The 24,404-nt window shown below is 40.2% G+C and overlaps 1 protein-coding gene across 1 annotated transcript in view; it reads left to right on the forward strand.

Moving 5' to 3' along the window:
• Nucleotides 1–481: 481 nt before the first annotated feature.
• Nucleotides 482–24,404, forward strand: part of CFAP91 (cilia and flagella associated protein 91) — a 29,842-nt gene continuing 5,919 nt past the window's right edge. Inside the window, exons 1-13 of the mRNA XM_066341009.1 lie at nt 482–657; nt 2,766–2,917; nt 5,744–5,827; nt 7,131–7,196; nt 8,087–8,271; nt 8,965–9,142; nt 9,479–9,636; nt 9,878–10,060; nt 10,214–10,356; nt 16,556–16,672; nt 19,651–19,722; nt 20,984–21,130; nt 23,646–23,867. Coding sequence (XP_066197106.1) covers nt 2,790–2,917; nt 5,744–5,827; nt 7,131–7,196; nt 8,087–8,271; nt 8,965–9,142; nt 9,479–9,636; nt 9,878–10,060; nt 10,214–10,356; nt 16,556–16,672; nt 19,651–19,722; nt 20,984–21,130; nt 23,646–23,867 — 1,683 coding nt within the window. The 5' untranslated portion in view covers nt 482–657; nt 2,766–2,789. The remainder of the gene's footprint in view (nt 658–2,765; nt 2,918–5,743; nt 5,828–7,130; nt 7,197–8,086; nt 8,272–8,964; nt 9,143–9,478; nt 9,637–9,877; nt 10,061–10,213; nt 10,357–16,555; nt 16,673–19,650; nt 19,723–20,983; nt 21,131–23,645; nt 23,868–24,404) is intronic.

The following is a 24,404-nucleotide window of genomic DNA, read 5'->3' on the forward strand; positions in this document are numbered from 1 at the left end:
CCCTTCCCCAGGGCCTGCCTTTCGCCCCAGGGCCCTCCCTTCCCCAGGGCCTGCCTTTCGCCCCGGGGCCATCCCTTCCCCAGTGACCCCCAGCCCCGCGGACCCGGGTCTGTTGCCGGGCCCGGCACAAGGTGGGTGCCGCCCGAGCAGTGGGCAAGCGGTAAGGCTTGGTGGCTCCAATGAAACTGGGACCATGAAACATTTGCTGGAGCAAAGCCAGCTCTGTGTCCCAGAGGGCAAGCATCATGTATATTATGGTATTTCCACTGATTACCATTGCATCATGCCTTCTTTTTAATGTTTCGTGTCATCGTGTTTTCTGTTGAAATTGACGAGGCCTCCAAAGCAGATTTTTTACTAGATTTTTCACCTGTATCTTCCACATAACAGTACATTTCATCTCTGAGGCTCATTTGCATGATGGTGACGTCTGTTTGAAACAGAGACATATATTTCAGTTCTTTCTTCCTAGTTTGTCTTATACTTTCTTATAGACAGACTTTTAAAGAGGGAAGTGGAGCCTGATGATTCGTGCTGATTCCTCAAATATGTAACTAGTTCCATTTTTTCACATGTCTTTCAGAGTCTTTGGACACGCTGTGAAGTGAGAAGGATCCTCCAGAATCAAACGTCCACGCTCAACTTGGTGATAGAGTGGTAGGTGCTGGCCAAAGGCAGCTCACATGTTCGCCTTGTCTTTTTCTGCATACACATGGGTAGAAACTTTGTCTCAGTCCTAAGCTACTCCCTTAGAACAGCCAAATACAGAGCAGAGAAAGAAGTTTTATCCAAAACAAGACAACACAGGTGGTAGCCATGATTGCTGGCCTATGGTGACTGTGTAACAGCAGCCTAGAAATACCCAGCTTCATGTTCTGAGGAATTCCCTAAGCTGTGTGTCAGTATATTTAATACACTGTCTTTAAGTGCTATAACTATGTATAACAAATGCTTAACTATAGCTTGAATATGTTACTTAGTTGTAATAAAATAAGTGAGCAGCTGCTGGGCTGTTGTTCAAGCAGAGCTGTCATTTTCCACAGTTCCTTACTTACCTTGGGATATGCTTACGCTATGAATCAATGTAGCCTACTTAGACTAAAATGAAATATTTCATGACATCTAAGTGGCCAATAAAAACTGCAAATCCATGCTAATTCTTCATACAGAATTAGCAGAGTTGAACTTCCTAGCCAATCCTTAGCTAGTTAGTCCGTGCTTAGCTTCCTACTGCTCCCCTGCTGTCAGTATTGCCCTTAGCTAGTTTAAAACCAGCTAGGGCATGTCTGTGGGGGTTGCAGTAGCATCTTCAGACAGCAGTGATTGATAGCTGCACGGGATGCATACAGGTAGAATGCCAGAGGAAAACAGATTGGGTGCAACTGCACAATGAATTGGATATTAAACAGAGTCCTCCTGAAGGTATGCATGTGACTGAGGCTGCAAGGCAGATACTCTGAACTCAGACTTCATTGCCATACAGCAAGGAGAAAAGCCCTGAGTAGCTTTCCAGTAATGGAGCTTTTCTATTCTTTTTTAACAATGTTGTTGGATATCTCTAACTCCATTATCTCTGATTATTTCTTATATCTACATGAAAACAAAAAAATATTAGTCTGCCTCTTCATAGAGAGACATGCACACAGAGCTGGGAACATTGCCTGTCATCAGAGAGACCCTTGCAACAATACGGCTGTGGTAACAGTTCAGGCCAGATGAGGTAAACAGGCATCCTGTCACTAAAGTTGTCATGTCACAGGTGTAATGGTCAGATGGGTGTGGTGGCAGACTCTTGCATAAAACATGTTTTAGAATCAGTCAGCAAATACATAATGTGCAATTCAAAACCCTACATCCTTGAATCCTTAATCTGTAGCTTCACAAATTGGGATGGACAGAGGTTGTGATACTGTTAGTTAGTTCATAGGGTATTCCAAACTCTCAAAAGTTGAACTCCTTTTGAAGAGAAATGGAACAAAAATGCAATTTCACGCACAGCAAGCAGCTACTCATGGTAGGGTGCCTAGATCTTCATCAACTGACACTGTCTTAGATTCTGGTGAGTACTTGAAATGTCACCTATATGCATTTGAGTTAGCACCTGCTGAAATCAAAGGGGCAATTCACAATTCAATTCTGATTTCAGTCTTTACAGAAGCTCGAGCCAATAGAGCTACATCTCTTAGGATTGCAAAGATTTATTGGCAACCATAAATTTAGCAATTTAAGGCATATCTACCCAGGGAAATTAGTCCTTAAAAGGAAGCATGTAGATGTTTAATGTGATAGTTTTTCTATGCTAGTTCCCTTTGAGATATTTTTAACAAATGCTAAAATCGTTCCAGTATAAAATAATGTAACTTTACCCTGCCAGTGGAATATGTTACTTAATTTCTAGAGCACTAGAAATAGGAGGGAGTTACATGGGGTAATGTGCTAGAAGTTCACATTGCTGCACATTCACAGTTACTGCACACCAACTTCTTTATGTAACAAACCGTTAGACCCTTTGGTTTTCAGTATAAGTTTAGCACTGGAAAACAGCCAGAAGACAAATCTGTGCATCTGCTGCTAGTCTGGTATGCTCCACATCTTGAGAAGAACCATCTAACTAGCTGACATCGTTAGCATACGTATGCCGCCTTCTTTCCCCATCCCAAATGTGCAGTCCTGTAAATCGCAGCAGGCTGGAATTCTGATCTCTTTAGTGCTGTTTGAAGTGTCTAAATTACAGCCTCTCTTCTTTGTGTCCACACAAATGCTAGGTGAATGCACCGATATTCTGAAGCATGGCTGCTGGACTGATTCATTTCCCAGGCTGCAATTTGTGCATCAAGGGCAAAAATCCCATGCCTACGTATATTGCTCAAAGATGGAGGGCTCAGCAGCGCCTGGAGGCTCTTCAGCAGCTTGCTGTGTAAGTGTTCCATGGTTGGATAATTTAAAATGAACATACAAACAAAACCAACAAAAAGCCATGCACGCTGAAGTGGAGATGACTGCAATTTGCTCCTACTTATATTTCCCTTGAAATTAAGAGATTGCAGCTGTTGTGGAGTATGGTTACCCATCTGTTTCTTACAGGATGGATGTTGCACATTCCTTCATCCCTGTGCTATCTGCTTTGCAGTGGTTGCCATGAAAAAGAAGTGAGTTATTTCAATCTCTTACAGATCAGATGAGTTAGGAAGACTTCAGTGACTCATGTGTATTACTTCAGTGGGAGCTCTTTGATTTTAGTCCCATGCTATTGCAGCTGGTTAGGTTGCTTTTGCTGCTCCTTCCAGGGTCCTTGGGGCCTGAACCAGGGCACCACATTTTTAATACAGGGGTTTCTTAGTTGAGAAACCAGCTTTCTCCTGGTGTCACAATTTGGGTTCTGGTTCAGCGGATATTAAAAAAGTTTATGTGTTTTGCCACACCACAGGATTTCTTAGAATCCTCTTGTCGCTGCATTCAAGACTGCAGGCATCACCCTAGGTTTTTTGTTTTCAAAGGTTCTTTCTGCTTTAAGCAACTAACTTTAGACCATGGGCTTTTCAGATGGTGCTTGTTCTGGAGTTGCCGGTAACTGAGTTCTGCCACATGCTGGACAATAATCAAAGATGCTCAAGAGTGATACAGTGGATTTCACACCTGGTTTTGTTCAAAGATGTATTCTTTTCATTTCCATAATTAAAAAAAAAAAAATTTGGAGTATTTTTTCCTTCATACTATTTTCAGTGTTTCAAACTGTCCCTAGCACTTGAACACCTCAGGGCTTCTTACCTTTTGCCTGCAATTCTGTAACAACTTGACACCTGCACTGTTTTAAAGTCGATTTATATTTCAACAACATGTATTTGCAAAATGTCTTGCAATTAACAAAAAATGAGAAATACATCCCCTCTGTTTCAGCCTGCACTGATTGACAGTGCTGCAGATATGGAAGACAGAGTATTTCCCAGCTGTCCTCACAGTAGTTGCATTGCCTCTGCAAGGTTACTGGGAATAAATGCTCATTTATTTCAGCAAAGTCAGCATATATAAGTCAAGGACATGCAAGAGGCAGGATCTGTGGAATAAAAAGGGCTATTTCCGTGGGTTCCCATTGTGCCTATAACTATGCTGTAATAGGATGAACAGTTTATGCTAATAAAGTTAGATCATAAGAATAAGTGCCCACCTGTGCTGAATGAAACACAAATCCATCTGGAGGGAGCAACAGTCTGATATGTAAAGAGTCAGCTAGTGGAACTAGCCATCAGCTCAATTAAGTCATTTGAATTACAAACACAACTTCACAATAATAGGTTGATTAGTGCTGAGCAAGTGTATCAGGTTACAACATCGCATCTCAAAATATTCCCTTCTCTTTTCTTATGTGATATGACTGAAAGCCTTGGGAAGAGATGACTTTAAAATTACCTTGGCAGTAAATTGTGTGTCACAGGAGGTTAATGAAGCATCTCACTCTAAGCTTTCCTGTGCCAGGTAGCCATACTGTGCCTCCCCAGATTCCACAGCACAGTTTGCAGGAATTAGGTGAGGCCTTGGAAGACAACTGATCTCAGCATGTCATCCTCTGTTCTGATTGCAGCTGTCAAGCAATGTCATATATTGTTAATTGTATCTCTGTAAATATACCTTTGTAATGAAAATTAGGCATCGGCAACCAACCCAGCACCTCAAGCCCATAAATCTTGAGGTCAGAATTTGTACAAACTGCCAAAAATGGTCTTATAGAAAACCTGATCTTCAGGACTTGCCATATATGTAGCTCAAGGAAATAAAATAATCATAGAATTATAGAATGGCCTGGGGTGGAAGGGACCTTAAAGATCATGTAGTTGCAGTCCTCTTGCCATGGGTAGGGCCATCTTTCATTCAGAGCTCCATCCAACCTGGTCCCAAACACTTCCAGGGATGGGGCATCCACAACTTCTCTGGGAAGAACTTCTGGTTTTTGTCTTTAACAACTCTGCAGTTGAGAAGTTGTCATGAAATCAAATAGCAATCCTGATGTATAGCTTTTAAATTTCTCGGTTCTACCCATTATCTCACTGACTGCCTTAATGAAGTTTTCCACATGATCCTCCAAAGCCTTGAAGAAAACCCTCCAATATGTTATAGTGAAAAATTTAAACAATCTGCCTAATTTAAATTCAAAATGAGGAAAAAAAATGAAGCGTTCTTGCAAAAGATATGGTTGTTCCAGCATAGATTTTGAAACATTCCCACAATTGTCCTAATTTTTCTCCTTTACTGGAGAACTCAAATTGAAATTGCTGATTGTAAATTTTTAAACATTTGCTCGAAGTATCTTTACCTGCTTTTCAAAGGTAGAAAGTGTCTTCTCCTTTGCTCTTTCTGCATCTTTGCACATACTTGGAAAGTGTGTCACTCTTAAGACTATAAGTTTGCTCCTCTCACTTCCAATAAAGGGACAAAGTCAAGCATGTACAAGGGGTTAATCTTTTTCATAACAAGCTCATGAGAAAGTTTTAATAATGGCAGCACAGACCCATTTCTTGACCACATATAGTGGGAAAGACACATAAAGTGTCAAAGTGTTTTGCTACATAGGTAAGTATGAAAAAAACCAAGCTACAATTGCTTGTAAAAGTGTGAGGCTTGAGGAGAATTTGTAGTGTGCATGTTGGATAGTGCAGCCAGAGGGGAGAGAGAGAAAAAAAAGGCATAAGGAAAAACGTAACTGCTCTGAATGTACTTCCTAAATGATATCCTGTACTTTGGCTTTCAGAGGTCAAGCTTCTCCTCAGATACCTCAGATTGTGTATGAAGATCCTGAAGTTGATGGAAGGAATCGCTACAAATATTTTGGACAGTAAGAAAAAAACTGATTTGAAACAGGGTTCAGCTTGTTTCTGTGCAGTTTAAAGAGCACCTATGTAAAGGCCGAAGTATTATTTTTTCTGTATTTTCTCTCAGTTCTTTGATCACTGCTATGGAAACTTTTAATAGTAACCAGATCTTAAAACACAAGGTTTTAAGACATTTTTTATTTAATCTTTTTAAATTCACACCATGATTTTAAATTCACAGCAGGATTTTCAGTTATGAGTTACCATATAAGCAAATAGATCAGACATTCTGTACTTAATAAGAAAGCTTTGGGCTGTAGACCATCCTGTGCAAAGAAGGAAGATATTTACAAAGCAAATGTGGTTCTCCAGACCCCTAGAAAGGTGTTTTTTTAAGAAGGAACCTTTTAACTTCCAGTTTCTGCCAGGAGCAGAAAAGGAGCAAAGGGAAGCCTTGATTAACTTTTCATCCATATCCCCTACTGCAGGACTGCTCTTCTCCTTCCAGAAAGACTGCAGGTCAGCAATGGACTCGAGATCTGAACCAACAGCTACCAAATAAACATTCTTGACTTAGTCACATACACTTTGAATGGCATTCACTATTTTACTCAGCAGCTATTGGCCACTATGTCCATTTTAAATATAAAAAGTTTGCCAAGTTTAATAAGTTGAAGTCTATTATGGCTCCTTTATCAGCAGTTTTAAAAGAACAAAGACGATGTTATCTTCTGCAATATGAAATTAAGCTTCAAAGTCTCCCAAAGGCTAAGGGAAATCGGTAGAGAACTGCAATGTGCAAACTATGAGAATGCCTAGGAAGGAATTATTAATATGTAGCTGAGCCCACATCACTTTCAAGACATCTCATAAAGTATTGCAAAAAAGAAAACAATAAAATTAGATAAGTCCGAACTAGCTTATCAGCTGATTTTAGGAATGAATTTCAGGATTTCAAGCAGTTATTAAAAAAACCCACAACTCTTCCAAAAAAATTAAAGTGGGGTGAAAAAAATAAGCTAATTAGTGAAACACAAAAGTTAGGAACACACTCAAAGCTATCTTTAGTAATTTTCTTGTTTTGCAACTCCACTTTCTGCTTTGACTTAAGAATAACACTCAGTCCTACTGGTGAAACTTCCTCTGTTCCTCTTAGCTATGACAGAGTTTTTTACTATTTAGGCACAATTCTTAAACATGGAATTAAAAGAACCACAGCTGTGGAAGATCAGGATTAACTCCACTGAATTTAGTGGACTGCAGTTTTTCTTAACCATAATGGTCTTTTAGGCTTATCCGTGTATTACTTTCATTCTCTCTTTTCAGACCTCTCAGCTCTTCTAAAGTACCTCCAGCAGGTGTCCCAGAAGATGTTGTTCCTACAAAGACAGAGTAAGTAGTGACTTGTGGAGAATTGCTGTTGTGATGGGTAACATGTCACCAGAAAGAGATCAGGAAACTATCTAGCTGGTGACCACTCTTTTTCATAATGAACCAACAGGAAAAGCTTGTTAAGAGGTAAGGTGCTGTTCTCATCATTAAGAGTTCTGGAGGAAACAGGTGATGGACTGTTTCAGAATTTGATTGCACTTTATAAGTAGTGCTTTGTGAATAAAGGATGTGACTCTAGTGTGTTAACAGTGTGAGGCTTGAAGCAGAAAGCTATGTGTCTCTGGATTCTAGAAGTAATACCATTGCAAAGAAGATTCTCTAGTAGAGCAATATTGTTGGAAAATTTTCTGATACTTTATTACAATCTCCGTGATAGATATAATGCTGCTCAGAGATGTAGAGCATCCATGATGTAGTCTACTGTGGTTTTCAGCGAGGATCAAATTTCATGTAATAAAATTCAGTTCCCTGTAGAGTCAGTGGAAATTGCACCTGCTTACATCAGAGTTAAATTTTTATTCTGGAACTGTTGGAAAGAGACATGTAAACTAAATTGAAGCAGTCCTACTTCATGTTACTTCAACGACTTTGTGTCTATTAAATGCAATGCTTTAGAACTGATACATAGGGAAGATTTGTGTGTAATAATCATGAGAGCTGAAACTAGAAGATTTCTGGATTATTTACTTAAGGAGGGTATTTCAGACTCAGTGTAGCCTCAGTCTGTTTTTACTAAAGACAATGGAGTTAACATCAATGGGAATAATGTTGAGATAAACTGAAACCATTTAAGACTCCCACCTTTGACTGATGTGTTTGTGGTTTGTTTGCTTGGAGGTTTTTTTTTAATGAATGTGACCAATCTTCTTTCATCTTGCACCTCGTTTTAGGACAGAGCCGCATGTCCAGTCAGGAGGTGCAGGAGACAGCCAGGTCCTATGCCTCATGTTCCGAACTCTGGCGACACAGACAGATTACAGGGATGGTGAAGCACAGACAGATCCCTATTCCCCTGAATATATAGTTCGCAGTGCCTCAGTCCCTGAAATTCTGACACTTGCTACACTCACTTGGGGTAAGTTGTGAAATTAGGATAAATTATAATAGTCATGTCGCCTCTTTAGCAGGAAGTCCTTTTCTTTTCAATGTCAAGTTTCAAGTCTATTGCCGGCTTTGGTGGTCCTTTTTTGTGTGAATTTGGGGCAATTATTTTTTCTCTTTCTAAAATAAGTATGATGTTTGCCTACCTAATGGTGCTGTTCTGGGGATTTCATGAAGAGTTTTGAAGACTATTCAATATAAAAAGTCAGGTTTCACAAAAGTGAATTAGGAGCAGTTTTTCTATCTACCCACTGTTCTTCAGGTGCTCTGAGTTGAACATTATTTAAAAAAAACAGTGTGAAGACTGCTGCCCCGGAATATACCTGTGATCCTCATCTTCCAGTGTCTCACCTGTAACAATGATGGGCACTACACATGCCAAAGAAAGTGCTCATTCTCAGAAAGTATCTTCCTAGAAAAGCTTATCTCCCTTTGCAGCCTGCAGCAGAAGAATGGAGTGCCAGTGTTAATGTGCACTGCAGGTCCTACCATGCCTCACACTGTAGAATCTCACTGGCCATAGAAGTATTTCCTTCTGGCTTTTGACAGTTCCGCTTGTGTTTAACACATGGGCCTGTGCCCATCCAGCCCTCTCATACTTTTTGGTGGTGACTATTCGTAGGATTTGCCAATCTCCCAAAGAGCTCATGCTTCTTGTCCTTGTAAGGTCATGGACTGCCAGCAGGACAGGCCGAGATGGAGATCATTGACCGCATCCGGGAAAAGCGTGCTTGGGAAGCAGCTCTGCCACCCATGGACAGTCCCTCAAACGTCGCAAAGAGGTTGAAGATGATGGAGGCTATGGAAAGGAAGGAGTGGGCCTATAGAGAAGAGGAAATAGATAAGTAGGAGTCCGTTTATACTCTTTTATTTCTTTTAATTATTGGCTGAATAGAGGAGGAGCAAGAAGGTTTAGGGGAGTGGGTGAAGGGTACAACAAGCCTTCTGTTGCTGTGGAAATACCCTGATTTTGGGAAGGGATGTTTTTCTTAAATTTATTCTACAGGTCTGCTACCACAATACTTTTTACCAGTGCTTAACTCCCTTTTTAAAATGAAAGATTGAATATGAGATATGCAATATGTGCTATTTGTAAAGGTATGTAGGATTTGATGGTGACAGCCTTGCACAGAACACTGCAGAGTACACTCAATACTGCCTGACCTTTTCTTTCCTTGAAGGTTGCAGAAGGTTCGAATGGAAGTCTTTAAGAAGCTGCTGCAGAGGCGAGAGGAGAATCAGAGTAAGCTGAATACCGTGCGCTTGAAAAACCAGTGGCAAAATCATCAGAAGGCTAAAGAAGAGAAAATGAGAAAGATTCACCATGACTGTGCATTGAGTAAGTCTGAAAGACAGAAGAGAGGGGTATGAGACAGTTTTCAGACAAGCCATTTCTATTTTCACAAGGTTACCATCTATTCAGAACGAAATCAGTTGCATCCACAGTATCGATGTGCACAGCCAGCCTTTGGTCTGTCATGTTTTTATTTTATCTGGCAAAAGCTCTTGTGAATGTACAAAGATACGGCTTTTATAGAACTATTTGTGTGAACCGTCTCACATTTCTGTTTCCTTTTCAGTGCTCAGGAAACTGATAGCTAAGAGGAAGAATTGGATGGGAAAGCTGGAGAGACGAGATATCATCAAAGAGTATAATGACTTTTCATCACAAACATATGCCCCTTTGTCTCGAATTGGTTTTTTCCCAGATGACAATTCTGACTACTATGTGGTAAAAAACTTCTATCTTAACACCTTTGCAGGTAAGACATTTTGGAAGACTTAGCTGTGGGAGGGAGATACTTACTTGAGATATTAACAAAATTCAAGTTTCTTCCCCTATCACTGCACTGCTTGATCACTGTTTGTATTAAAATCCTTGTATGTATTATAATCTTTTCATATTATGATCTTAGGATTGTGTGAACTGGAAGAATCTGTCCAGCATTCTGTCTCACAGATCAAGAATAAAATTTCAATACCTAAATGCGCTCTCACTACAACTGGCTATATTAGAAAGTCAAGAAGACTAGAGGCAGTCCTAGCCCAAGTTCACCAGGTATGAAGCTGCATCCAGCAGCATGTCAGTTCCTCTTAGATTTGAACTGCTCATATATGCAGTTGGGAAGATGTGTAAGCTTCTTCACAATTTCCTGTGCTGAATTCTTATTCTGTAAAACAGCTTGTAGGACAGAATGGATCAAGCATGCAGACTGTTGTAGCCCTGACTAGTACTTCTCTGATACTCAGCCCATCAGTACTCTCACTCCTGGTTTTACTCTAATCCCATAGAAAACAAGCACAAGCAAATCTGTCTTCATACAAACCAGGTATTTAGATTGGAACATATTATGTCAGTTTGAAATTCTCACTCTTCTCAATCTCATTGCTCCATTTTATAATACACTACTGGCTACATTGTCAAGCTTCCAATAATTACAGAAAGCGAATCTGGGTATATATTCTAAAAATTTTATGTATTATTTAAAAAGTACATTTTAAGTACATGTTGTAAAAGCATCTGCAGCAAAGCATGATTAAAATGACCTCACTCATAAAATCAGGTCACCATGGTGGATGCATATCACTGTTGTTCCCTAAGAACAGCATCTGATTTGCAAACATGCTAATAGCATTTTGCATATCTTAATTTATCACAACTGTTCATGCAGATGAGGTGTCCGTATATGCAATTAACCACCAAGGAAAGAAGTGCCTCATTTGCATCTGCAATCACAATATTTGTAAATTATATGTACTTTTAAGTACACTTCTTGTGATGCTGTTGATGGTTACCTTCATGTAAAATCAGGAATATTCTTGGCTGGCTGCTGTATCTATGTATCTTTGGAAAATAGTGACTCTAATTTGTAAAGCTTGGCAAGTTTCACTTACATTTATATATAATATATATACACATATGTATGTATATATGTAAGTGTAGCTCTTTTGGTTTAGTGTAATGTAATATCAATTTTCAAAGCAGAGAGTAACCTGCTATTGCTGAATTTTAAATTGGGATCTTGCTCTGAAAAATCAATCATACTATCTCAGATTTAAATTCTGATGGTTCATATAAAGATGAAATACTGCATCTCATTATTATCCAGAAAGAAAATTTTCGAAGAAAATCTTGAGTGCTACAGGAATCGTTTGAAAGTGAGGAAAAAACTCGTAATTTTAAAGACACAGAAGTGTTGAAGGGGTTTGAGTAGGTTTGCATAAAATTCAAGAAGGAATTGTGTAATCTGCATCATAGCATGGTTCTCATTGTCAGCAGAATGTTAGTCCAAGCTTCTGGAGCTGAATTCCAGTTACAGCAATTGTATTCTGTTTGTTTAAAATCCTCCTCATGGTTTGAAAAACTGTGGTGAAGTGTCCAAACGGTAGCCACAGAGAAGAAGTGTGAGCAGCTGAATGCTGACTGCTCACACAGTAGTATCTCTTCAAAGAAAACTGGTGGACAAAGGAAGATGGAGTGCAGAACAAATGCAGACAATTCTGCACATTTTCTTTCTTAAATCAGTGTAGATCACTTGGTCTGCATTGACTTATAGGAACTGAAAGGCTAACATAAGTAATACTCATTTCCTTACCACAAAAACGCCAAATGTATATTCTTTTAAAATCACAAACCATTCCCTTTGCAGGCAAAAGTGATAAAATATATCCATGATGGAAAATTTAACTGCTGCTTATAGATATACAGAAACAGACACCAGACTGGTTGGTCCAGACAAGCAGAAAGTGCTGACAATGTGAAACACCCAGACTGTCTCAGCCACTGTTAAATTTAAAGAAACAAACAAACTAACGAACTTTTAAACAAACTTTCTGTTCAGAGAATCAAGAAATGACTGTCCTAATTAGCGCTTGAGCTCTGTGGTGCTGTTCTTGTCACTTCTCCCATCAGAGGCTTTTATTTCTAGAGTTTGATGGCTACAGCATGTTCTGGCTTAGCAGAGCCTTGCTGACAGGTCCACCTCAAGTGCTGCCGGAGCTGTCATAAACAGGGCAGTAAAGCATGCAGGGTACTTGCGTTAATAGAATTTAGGAGAATCCTCCCTGAGAGGAGCTCTCTGACCACTTGGCATAAGCAGTCCCAATTGTGCCAACGAACCTCCCATCACACACAGGAGAAAAGAAGTTTTAAGCAGGTAATTAGGGATCATCTTACAAGAGCATTGTGTTGCTTTGCCTTATTTCTACAGCTGAGTAGCCAGATCAGTTTTCTATTCTAAAGCTTGTTTTTAGCGCTGTCCTAGCACACTTAATCTATAAATTCTCTCCCATAATCCTAGAAATAAAGTGGGATCCTAGGAAATGCAGAAAGTGCATGAAGAGCTAGCTCTACAATGAGTTTTTTTAATTTTTTCCTGGATTATCTGGAAGCAGGTGACAAATATAGGAGGAATGCTAGATATTTGCCTCAGAAGTAATTCATTTTAATAAAGGAAGTTTCCAAGGCTTGCTTCTCTGGCCAAACATGAGGAAAGATGGATGAGTTTTCCTCATTATATTCTCTCTCTCTTTTTTTTTTTTTTTTTTTTTTTTCCTTATTGAGACTATTCCTAAGCTTAAAGCTTTTTAGAAGGGATAATAATCCAAGTAACTACAAAAAGGATCTGTGTTGTCCTAAGAATGAGAGCTGCTTCTTTCAGACATGAAACTAAGCCAGAAAGAAGTGATTTTAGAAGCAGACTTTTTTTAGGACCAGCCTGAAACCTTTTGCCAGAAGTATTATGTATGCTCAGTAGTCTTTGAATAATTCTCTAAAATAAAAGAACATGGCAGAAACAGGGGTGACCCAAAATTTACAGTAAAACCAAAAATCTTTATCTTAAGCCAGATCAGTAGAAGGACAAAGAAAGATAGTTCCTAGCCTACACAGATAACAGTGCTTTAAGGAATGCAAGAGAGCTATTATGTAGACAGCCTAGTATGAAAATCCAAGGCATTAGGGACATAACGTACCCATACAGATAACTACTGCAGGGAATAAATGCAACTAGGTAAGTGAATACACCAAGGAGTGGGGGAGGCAGTAGAAGACATCCCAGGGCAGAACAATGCATGACTTTAGGCAGGCCCTCTATGCTCTGGTGACTCAAGAGAAATGAAGTGTCAGGTGATTTCAAAGTGTTGGATCAAGATGCAGTCAGAACCAGAAACTTCTCACCTCAGCATTAAGTGCAGTTCTCACCATGTCTGTTTTCCTTTATCCGGTTGCTGGAAAGAGGTAGAGAAGTAGAGGGGCCAAGAATGTCTCTGGAGAAAATCTCTGCCGGCTTCAAAGCATAGGAAAAAAAAGCTGTTTAAGCAGTTATTTCTTCAAGAACAGATCTTCACACAGTGTTAGTTGGCTCATGCTCAGACAGGCTCTGAGAGCTTTTATGTCAGTCTTGATCAGCCAAGATGCAGCAGCCGTGCTGCACTGCTAAGCAGGTTGGCAGCCTATCCTCAATGATCCTGCCTGAAAGGATGATGTAGAGCCGGGTGGAGGTTGGCCTCTTCTCCCAGGCAACCAGTTTCAGGACAAAATGGCACAGTTTTAAACTGCACCAGGGGAGGTTTAGATTGGAATTAGCAGGAATTTCTTCAGAGATTAGACATTGGAATGGGCTGCTCAGGAAGGTGGTGGAGTCATGGTCCCTGGAGGTGTTTAGAGAAGGACTGGTCATGAAAAAAAAGACAGACTATGTGCCATGGTCTGGTTGCCATGATGGTGTTCAGTCATAGGTTAGACTCAATGATCTCAGAGATCTTTTCCAACCTCAATGATCCTGTGATTCTGTAATCCCACAATTATCATTTATGACCAAAAAGGAAGAAAGAGAACCATGACTGTATACTTTGTGCTATACACAAAAATCAAATACACCTAGGATCTTATGGAATGGAGAAGATCACAGAGAAGATAAGGGAGGAATCTAGAGAGTGGATTGAATGACTTCTTTGAACGGAGAGTTGCTTCTTAAGCCATTATCCTGTCAAGAGTTCTGCTTCTCTCAGAAGGTGGCTGAGAAGCCAAGGTGTCTGGTGAAAAGCATGAATGCCATTTGCTGTTCACTGCAGTTGCCAGGAGAATGGAAAAAAGATTACTTAAGTCCTTTCACTGTCCAGTCCAATCAGATCCTACCTTGACTCTGAAGCTACTACCTGAATAAAGGAATGTAGTCTGTATCAGGAAAATTGGAGTGTGATATGTAGGCAGTAACATTTGGTGTATGTTGCTCAGAAATGTAGCACTTTTATTTCTTAAAACCAAGTATTTTTGTAGTGATTCTTGAGTCTCGGTGTCTCTGTTTCCAAAAATGAGTAATATTAAGTTAGGCAGAAGCAGTTAAGGCAAAACCCCTTTTTTTTTCTTTTATATTAAAATCTTAAAATAATTTGAAGCATCAGATAAGAGAAAGCAAATAGTAAGCATTTTTTTACTTGGTAAAGATAGCCAGGCAGGCACTAGATAGTGCTGACATGAAAACATAAAGCCACTTCTAAGAGCTGCAATATATCTCAAATCTACATTAATAAAGATTCCCTCTTACCCGAATTAATCACAGATTTATTTTGTCTTTAGAAGTTGTTAGTCTGGTTATATTTTGTTATTCTGGTTAGCAGGAAACATTTTTGGAAGCCACAGTTTTATTAGAAAAATTCTTATGAATGCGAGATTGTACTAATAAACATAGCACCCATTGTTTTCAAAAGAGTCACAACTACAGCAGCTTTTTCTTTCTGCTTCCCTTGCCCTGCCATGCAAATCTTCTTATAAATCATAGCCAGCTCTGTTATAATCTTCATGCTAGACAGCTCTAAGGTCTTCACATAAAAAACACAGGTCAGAAAATCTCTCAACATTTTTGAGCTGTAACCATTTCACATGGCTGAAAAGCAGTTTATAGGCTCTGATTCTTGCATTATTAACATAGACCATTTAAGAAGCTTTCAATAATAAAGTATTTTATCCCTTCCACCTAGAAACCGCTCTCTTTTTCTGGAGCAGTTCATTATCCTGAGCTAAAAGATCAGATCCTACACACAAGAAGGGTTTTTGTACAATGACTACTGGAGTTTCAAAACTTCATTAATTTCACAATTAAATTCTGTGCAAATGCCATCAGTTTCCTGTTACTGGAGAGATAAATTCAGCACTGAACTTTTTTCTAAAGTTTTTCTTTTGATTTCCCTCCCTGTTGAAATACTGTGTTTGAACGTTTCAAAGAGAGAGAATGAAAAAGGGAAAAGGCACATTTCCCCTTGCTGGAATATGATCTTTCAATAATAATGACTAAAGATCCAACCCATACAGTAGTAGGATTATAGTTTTGAAGGAGCTTTAAGTGGATATACTCTTTTCCCTTTCTTTGCAAGCCAAAGTGTGATGTCCTGCAGCAGGCAAGCATTGTCATGCAGTTGGAAATGCTTATCTGATTATCTAGTTCTAAGGGGCTGGCAGTGGGAAATTGGCAGAACTTGAGCTTTTTAAACAGTTTGAAAATACCTTGAAAGAGCTGAGGCTGTGGTGGCACTTCTACTCTAGTCTGCTGACAAAGTGTGGCATCTGCCACAACTGCAAGCAAGATTAACCCACACTTAATGGGCTTTTGCATTTTCTTGGTAGAAGGAAGTTTTTTGACAAGACAGTTTCTCTTTTTCCCCCAGTCCACCTGTACAGTTGCTGTAGGTGCCACTGGGCTGCTGGGCAGTTGTAGATGAGCAGAGAAGAGTTCCAAAACATATTTGGCTAGGAAGGGGTCATTTGGTTCAACCTTGTGCAGTAAGAGCCTATGCTACAAAGACATTTCACTGTCACAAAACAGTGAAAATACCCTCTCAAGTCACCTCTTCATAAAATCTCCCAACACGCATAACATTTCTGAACCACAGTAACAAACATTACCTATCATTAAAGGCAAAGAATTACAGCATTCTTAGAAAACTAATTATTTGAGAATTATAGATGAAGTTCATTCATTTTAGGTGACTCAAAAGTGCTGATGACTTATTAGTAAATACAGTAAAATAACTCCTGCTTCCTTCTTACACATGATTTAGACATTCCCATGAATGTCTTCATCTACTGACCATACTCAGTTTTTCAGTTTATGTGCAGTAAGAGATAGAAGCCACAAGCCTGCAAAGCTTTCAGCTCCCTGTAGTCAGTGTGGTCAGCAACAGTCAGCATTTAGAGGACTGGCCTTGTTAATTCTGTTCTATGTACCCATGTTCTTATTAAATTGGATGTTCTTTTGCAGGCACTACTGGAGAAGAAGAAAAAACTCAAGGAGCCAAAGAAGCCTCCCCCTGTCTGTGAAAAAGTAGAAAGCCCTGTTCCAAAGCCGCCCACTCTGATCCTGGAAAAACCATCAATTGTAAGTGAACTGGTTTTAGCACTTTTTCTTGATCCCTGATTGTTTCCTGCACAGTTGTTAAAGGAATGCCCAGGGAATGAAAGGAGGGAGTTTTATCTTTTTTGTGTGCATCCATGTTAAAAACAGCCATCATTATTTCTTCAGACTCTCTTAGTCTCTATTCTATAAGGATACTAGCAACCAAAACTTTGAAAATAATTTATAGTATCTGTTGGCCAAACCCTTAAGTAAACTTTATTTTATAAAGACATAAATTAGTAGACATGCTATTCCCTTGTTCTCATGGAATAAAAAGGCATCATCGTCATCTTCATTATTACTATTATCATTATTATTCAGTAGCTTCCAGCCTTCTGATCTGACAACACTGTCATAATCCAGTGAGGCAATTAAGTTTAGACTTACTGAAGTCAGAGAGACATTGGCTGCTTAGCACTGAGCATGCACTTCATTAATTTTCTGGAGTGAAGCTCTTGTCATCATGCAGGATGCAGTGTTTGATGAGCATGCACCAGTTCACAGATAATGATTCTCCTGCAGAGATTGAAATAGCAGTAATGATGTGTCATGGGGGCTGTGATATGCTGTAGGAAAAAATTACTTTTTAGGGGAGCTGCAACTTCCTTTCCTTTCTTAAAGTAACATACTTAAGAGCTGATTGCCCCAGTGGACTGTTTTGTATTCTTACTAATACCATTTTCATGATGTACTAAGAATCAGACAGAATTACCATTTAAACGTGAATTTAAGAGTCACACAACCATGAAAGTGAAGAGAGAAAGTCTTACTAAATCATCCATGATGCCGTGTTCCTTTGTGCAGGATGAAATTCAATGTTTTATGCAGTCTATTTTAAGATGACTGGAACAAGAATTTCTTATGTCCTTGGGGAGAGCTTTCCACAGCTTTACCAACTTCTGACCATTGGATACTGTATTGCAGTGGTGGGTTTACACTGTTTAGGTTTACCAGTTTGGCAGATTTGTAAACACTTTAAGGTAACATGTAAAGAAATCAGAAATTTTTTTTCTAGCACTTTTAGTCAATTTACAGTGTGCTTACAGATTATAGTCGGGGTTTTTCAAAGAATTCAAATACAATATAATTCCATCTCCATGAATCTTGTCAACATTTGGTTTATTTTCAAGAATCTTTATGTGTGAACACATAAAAGATGGAGCTCTCCAGTGAAGCTCCATCTGTAAAATCAGGCCACTTGAGCCACTGAAGAGCAGCCCTAACATCTCCTCCCTTGCCAAATCCAAGTGAGGTTTCTCCTACCAGGCTGTGAAGAGCTGTGAAAACAAGGCTCTTCTCTGTTGTTAAAGCTTCTCTTCCTGCCACACATGCATAGGAGTACCAACTGCTAAGTGCTTCCCACTGGAACTGAGGATCTTGGAAAGAAGCTGTGCCAGAAGTAAGTGGAGAGAATGGAGGCACTACTGCAAGCATCCTTAGCTTTTCTCCTCCAGTCATTTCTAATGGACTTAAGAGCCACAACAAGCTCACAGAGCACCTCTGAATTCCTTCATTACTTTATGACTTTCTTCCAGCCTCCTCTAGTTTGCAGCCATCTCCTAGTTTCTTGTACATCCTTAATTTCTCTTTTTTTTTCTGCCAGGCATGATAGGCTTTTCATCTCCCCTCATTCTTTCCTGCTGATCTGTAGCAGGCAGATGGACAAGCTGATGATTACACTTGCTAAGGCATCATTTGCAGCATTTAAAAACAGAAGTACAGAAAAATGCTCCTCATAAAAATTCAAACCTAATCTTAGTTAATATCACACCAAGCAGTTTGGCTTACCAGTATGTGTGCCATCACCATTTCCAAAACTGTCCTGAAGGCATTTCACACTGTAGCCAGGTGATGTGGTAGAGTTTAGCTCTCTAGGACTGGAAATTCATCCCTTCTTTCCAGAGAAGAAGAACATACCAAATCACAAGTCCTCTCGCTAGTTCTGCTTTGCTGCTCCTGGGTGCTGGTGTGGAAAGGCAGGAATGCTTCGTTTTGCATTTGGAAAACTCAATCTTCAACACCTAAGAAAAAAACAGATAACTAAGATTCAAGCCCACACAACTTCTCTCATCCCACACTCTTCCCTGTTTTTCCAGCGCTTCTTAAATACCACATGTCAGTGCAGACCTCATAGGTTCTTTATTAAAAAAAAAAAAAAAAAAAAAAAAGCTTCCAATTTTAAGATTTCTTTTTATCTTTCCCAGGCACCAAATGGACTTTTTCCTTTTCCTACTGTCAACTCCAAACTAGAAAACTCCTCACCTAGGAAAAATGCTGCCATCTGTGCTTTGTCTACTTCCTCTATTTAAAATAAGCCCTTGTTTTGTTACCTTCTGTGGTCACATTCTCTTTAGTACCATGCCCCATCATTCTTTCAATGCTACACCAGTGAAGTTCTCAAAGAGACAAATCACAATGGACTGTGGTTAATTTTACTTCCAAACCGTCACTTTCTGAGTCTTAAATTTACCGAGTTACTCCAGTAAAGATCACCACTGGAATAAATATCAAAAGAAAAATTGTATACGTTCTGTTTTAATTTAAAACCCTTTTTTATGGTTAACAGCTGTCTTGCACATATTCTGTCCTCTTAGTGTCTTGACCTATTAAATTAATGTAGCTGATGCTCATTTTCCAAACTTGGATTTAAGCTCCAAATACTACTTAAATGCATACAGTAATTTTCTCCATCAACATCTCCTTATCATTAGGTTCTCATCTCAAAAAACCCTGTAAAATCTCAAATAGAATCTATTTATACAACCTTTCTTCCCCATCCCATTTAAAACATGTTATTCTTACTCATCTTCCTCTCCCTAGAAATCAGGAGAATGGTGTTCAGAAACAACCAAAAGACAGTATGAGTTAGACTGTTTAATAGTTAGGCAGATAATCTACAGAAATCCCAGTCTCCAAAGAAATATTTAATTATTGTGTGGCTATTTGTTATGTTTTGGCAGGAGGAAGAGGAAACAGACCTGGCAGTGATCTGTCTGCAGAAGTTGCTCCGAGGCAGGGCTCTTCAGAACATGGTATTCTGTCTCTTTGTTTATGTCAGTCTTCAGAATGATTGGGAATGAGTGATTACAAAGGGTGTTTACAATCTTTCTTCCACAGCACTAATCAGGGGTAGTGAGGCTCTTCATAGCAGAGTTATTCAAATGGCAAATTCTAGACTAGATCTGGACCATAAGTACATTTTGCCATGATCATGCCAAGGTCCCAGGCACAAGAAGCCTCCCACATGCCAGCAAGGTAGCTTGTATTTCATACCATCTTTCTGGTTCCCACTGGTGGTGAGCTGGACCCCAGATGAGGAGTGACTGAAGCTTACAACCATGATGTGCAGGACCCATCATTCTGCTTCCAGGGGAACAGAAGGGGGTCTAACACAAAAATTAATTCAGTAGCTGTGCCTCATGGGCTTGGTATTAAGCAGGTCTGTCACTTGTGATGAGACAAGTCCTGAAGGTTTGTTTCCATGTCCACAAAGAGAACAATTGATACTCTCTCTTGCAGTAGCTATTTAATGTTTTGAAGTGTTCCCATGCAGGGCCCTGAGGTTTAGTAAACAATAAGATATCATGAAAGCAGCTTGAGGTGGAACATAGACTTCCCAAGTGTTCTCCAGTTGTGTGATGATCTGTAAGAGGGATGGTTGAGGCCCCTGAAGGATTGTTGACTTTCAGAGCATGAAATGTCCCACCATTTTAGGAATCTTCTTCCAGCTACTGCTGGATCTTTTACTGAGTTGGAGAATGACGCAAGCAGGGTTGAGTGATCTTTTGTTGCTCTTGGAAGTCCTGTTGGAAGAGAGTAGGATTGAAAGTAAAACAGTGTCAGGGAGGACTGGGCCACATAACCCCATAACAGGGATGGCAGCAGTTTCAGCAGTTTATGGCTTTGGGCTGTTGCTGGGCTCCCTCAAAACAAAGGTCAGGGCACAGGAGATGTTAAAACACTGTGAAGCTTTGCATTGAGACTGCTATAACAGGATGTGTAGAAGACTATTACCCGTTTGACATAGGTGGTGTTGTTCCACATTCCAGTGGTTTGAGTTGGGGTAAAGCCAAACAGAATAATAATAATTTTAAAAAAAGGAAAAAAAAAGTAGCAGATTTACCTGACAGCTGTAGTGTTTGCCTAAATGCAACCACAAATTTGGTACAGAGAACTAGGTCTTGGAAAGAGCTGACCTTGCAACTTGGAGAAAAAGGGTGTGCTCTGCTGACAAAAACATGCTGCTCTGTAGTCTCCATTTAATATGCTCAGTTGTTTACCTTTATTTTAAAGATGTTTGAAGGGAAGGAGAAGCGCGTGGATCTGATCCAAGAGCTGCGCACCACTCACGCGCTGCAGGAGGAGGGACAGCTGCTCTTGGAGGCAGAGAAGCAAATGACACTGTCTTTACAGCGACAGCAGGACTCACAAATGCACCAGGTTTGCTTGCAGAGATGGGAAGGTTGATTCACAGCTCTGTCCTGACCAGACACTCTGTGCTTGCAGTACCACAACGCTCTTGCATTTAATTTTTTATGTTTTCTATTATCCACAGCACAGAAGGCAACCCAATAGCAATAAAACTCTCCTAGCACAGCCAAGCACTGAATGCCTGAGGGGCTAAAATTGCTCTCTCGCTGCTCTGCAGGCTCTGGGGACTCTCAGAAACAGACTGAGGCACCCTGACCACAGCTGCTATGCAGGCTGTGCTTGCTTTGTTTGCAGACAGAGCACTTATTTATATTTACAGGGCTTTGAACAAACTGCAGTCAGATGACCCTCAGTTTTCCCACATTTCAATCCATTTGACTGCTACTGTGATCTTGTATCACAATATGTGCTTGTCACTCACATCTGTTGGATGTTTTCCTGAGTGTTTGTTACTGCTTTGTCATTTCCCTGTCCCTTTTCTAGCTTGGCACCCTCGAGCTCCTCCTCACACATAAAACCTCACAAAGGAAGCCAAAGCCAACTTATTTTGTAAATCCTGGTGGGCTCAAGACTTACAGCACTCTAGAATGGTGACACATTGAGGTACCTACCACTGTATGCAGAGCAAAGAAATTTTGGGCTCCATTCTTAGCCAAGGATCTAGTGAGAGCCAGGGATGCAAATTCCCATCCTGTTTCCTTAAAGTGCCACAAACTTGCAAAGCAAAGTGAATGAAATGGCAGATGCTGGTCAGGAGTGGATCATAAAGAAATTTTGTCCAGAGTTCACTCCATTCCAGAGAATACAGTATCTGTCACATTGCTGCGAGTTTTCTTGTAGTTTTTACTACTCTGCTGTTTTTTTCAATGACCAGGTGGGAGGCAATTTGGCAGCTTCCATATTACAATAACAGCATCCCCTGGCCAGTTGACCTGGTGGAGATGAAGCCAGACCACTGTTTTCTGCTGGTTAAGCAGCAACAAAATTTCTGCTTAGATCTCAGTAGAAGTTGAACCAGGTGACTGTGTTTTATCATTTACCATTCAGCATTTCCAGATACTCCCTCATGCACAGAAAGCCTACGTGTGGAATGCAGGAATACAGAATATTTCTAGTGAGGAATTAAGAGAAAAATAAAAGCCTTAGGCATTAGAAACTTGCAGTGCTCTGTTACTTCTAGAAGCCCAGGTGAGTGTGAAGGAGAAAGCAGTTCAAACGCCATAATGACATTCATAGAGGAGGAGAGAGAGCAAATGGTAAATATATTGACCTCTGATCTCAGAATTTCCTTTTTGGAGAGCCACTATCCCCCTCTGCTGGTATCGGCCTCCTCTACTCTCACTTTTTTTTTTTTTTTTTTTTTTTTTTTTTTTAACTGTCTCTGAAGGTTCGCAGTCCAAGGCTCAGGTTTTCAAACATTTTGAACTTCAAAACTCTCTGGAATGCATGTGCAGGAGTTTTCTATGTGTGTGGCTATTTTGGAAAATCACTGATGACTCTCAGTTCTGTAGGGTTGATGGTCACAGTTTTTTTCAGGTTTTTGACCATTTCAGTGTAAAAGAAATGCTTCCTGTCAAACGAGGATGGAAACTCCACATAAAACAGTCAAAGATGAGGAGTTGAAAATTTTCAGCTCATATATAACAAAAGACTGTTTCTGAGTTGTTTTCTTCTGTTTCACACCAGTTTTATATAAAGCACCTGGAGCAATGAAGAGGAGGGAGCACTTTAGTTCCATGTTATCCCTCCCTGTGGGGTGGTGCAATTACTGCATCACCATCTTCCTTCTGAAACACCTGTGGGCTAAGTGCTGTCACTTCTAGATGTGTGCAACATTGACAATCCCACTTCCTTTGAAACACTGCCTGGGAAAATGGCACAGCTGTATTGGAAAGCTGATTTATTATTACTTGTCTGGGATATTTCAGCTCCACTTCAACTTTTATGTTTAGGTCTAGTCTGTAATTGCCTGTTTATTTCAACAGAACGCAGCATCCCAGCCAGTTCCAGACATTGCCTCCTGCCAAAGCCTGTGGCTTCAGAGTCCATACTGGAGATAATGAACTCCCCGTAGATCTTGTCTCTTTCTGTAGTGCAATCACACATACCCAGCCCATAAAACAGGATGTGCTTGGAGCAAGGAGTGAAGGGCACAGTAATGCTGAACACCTGGAATCTTGTCTTAGCTCTGTCACAGACTTTCTGATTTTCCATTACCCAAAATTTTGAGGTCTCATTTGCACTTCTGCAAACTTAATATACTTACTGTAAATTTGAATTTGTCAGCAGTTAGTAACTTGTACAATTTTAGGTTCAATACATGAGGCTGCAGGTACTCGTGGCTGCACTGTGCAGAAACCATTCAGGGCATGTAACACATGAAGAGTGCCAGACTCTTGGGACTGTCCCGTCGCTGGTGTGAGTGGATGCTGCAGAGCTGTCCCACATGCCTGTGGTAGTCCTGGGGCTCCATACAACGTTCCTGGGGTTTGTAACACAATCCTTTGCATTTTTCATTTGAAAGCTGTCAGCACTGGAGAGAGACTTGGCCACGGTAGAAGGAAGGACACTGGGGAACATGCTTGATTTTCTGTCCAAAGAGCTGGTGAGACTCCAGGAAGAACAGAAGGTCCATGCTTTGATCATGCTGGCTGAGAGGCAGAGGCGGATGCGGGAAGCTGAGGAGGCCGGACGGCGGCAGCTGGAAGAGGACCGGCGGGAGGAGGAGGATGAGCTTTTCAGACAGGCAAGAGAGGGAGACTGCTGGGACTGTAGGCAGGTCGTAGGAGCTGCCTCCTTGTGGGAAAGTCCAGATGCATGGGAGCTGCTTCAGCACTGACTTTGGTGAAGGCTAGTTTTAAAATTGAGGGGGAAATCTTAGTGAAGACAGAGTGATTCCTCCCTCAGAGAGTCATGCCCATGAAACTGATGATCTGAATACCCCTGCAGACAGTCCTGTTAGGCCTGTCACGAATTGGTGTAGGTTTCTCAATTTCTCCAATAAACACCTATGGAGAACAGATATACCTAGATCATCTCTAGGGATAATGTTTTGTCATCACTTGTTTTGCCCAGCAGAACTATTAGATGCTTTTCCCGGAAGGATGCCTTTAAGCAAGGGTGTGGAAAGATTTTGTCCCCACCCCAGGCCCAAGTGGACTGCAAATAACAAAGAGGTACAACGCTCATTTTGACATAATGATAATAGATAAAATAACCTTGAAATCAAGAAAAAAAACACTAAATTACTGTATTCCATAACTATTCTATAGTCCTGTTCCTA

This window comes from Sylvia atricapilla, chromosome 2 (genome assembly GCF_009819655.1).
Source record: "Sylvia atricapilla isolate bSylAtr1 chromosome 2, bSylAtr1.pri, whole genome shotgun sequence".
Lineage (NCBI taxonomy): Eukaryota > Metazoa > Chordata > Aves > Passeriformes > Sylviidae > Sylvia > Sylvia atricapilla.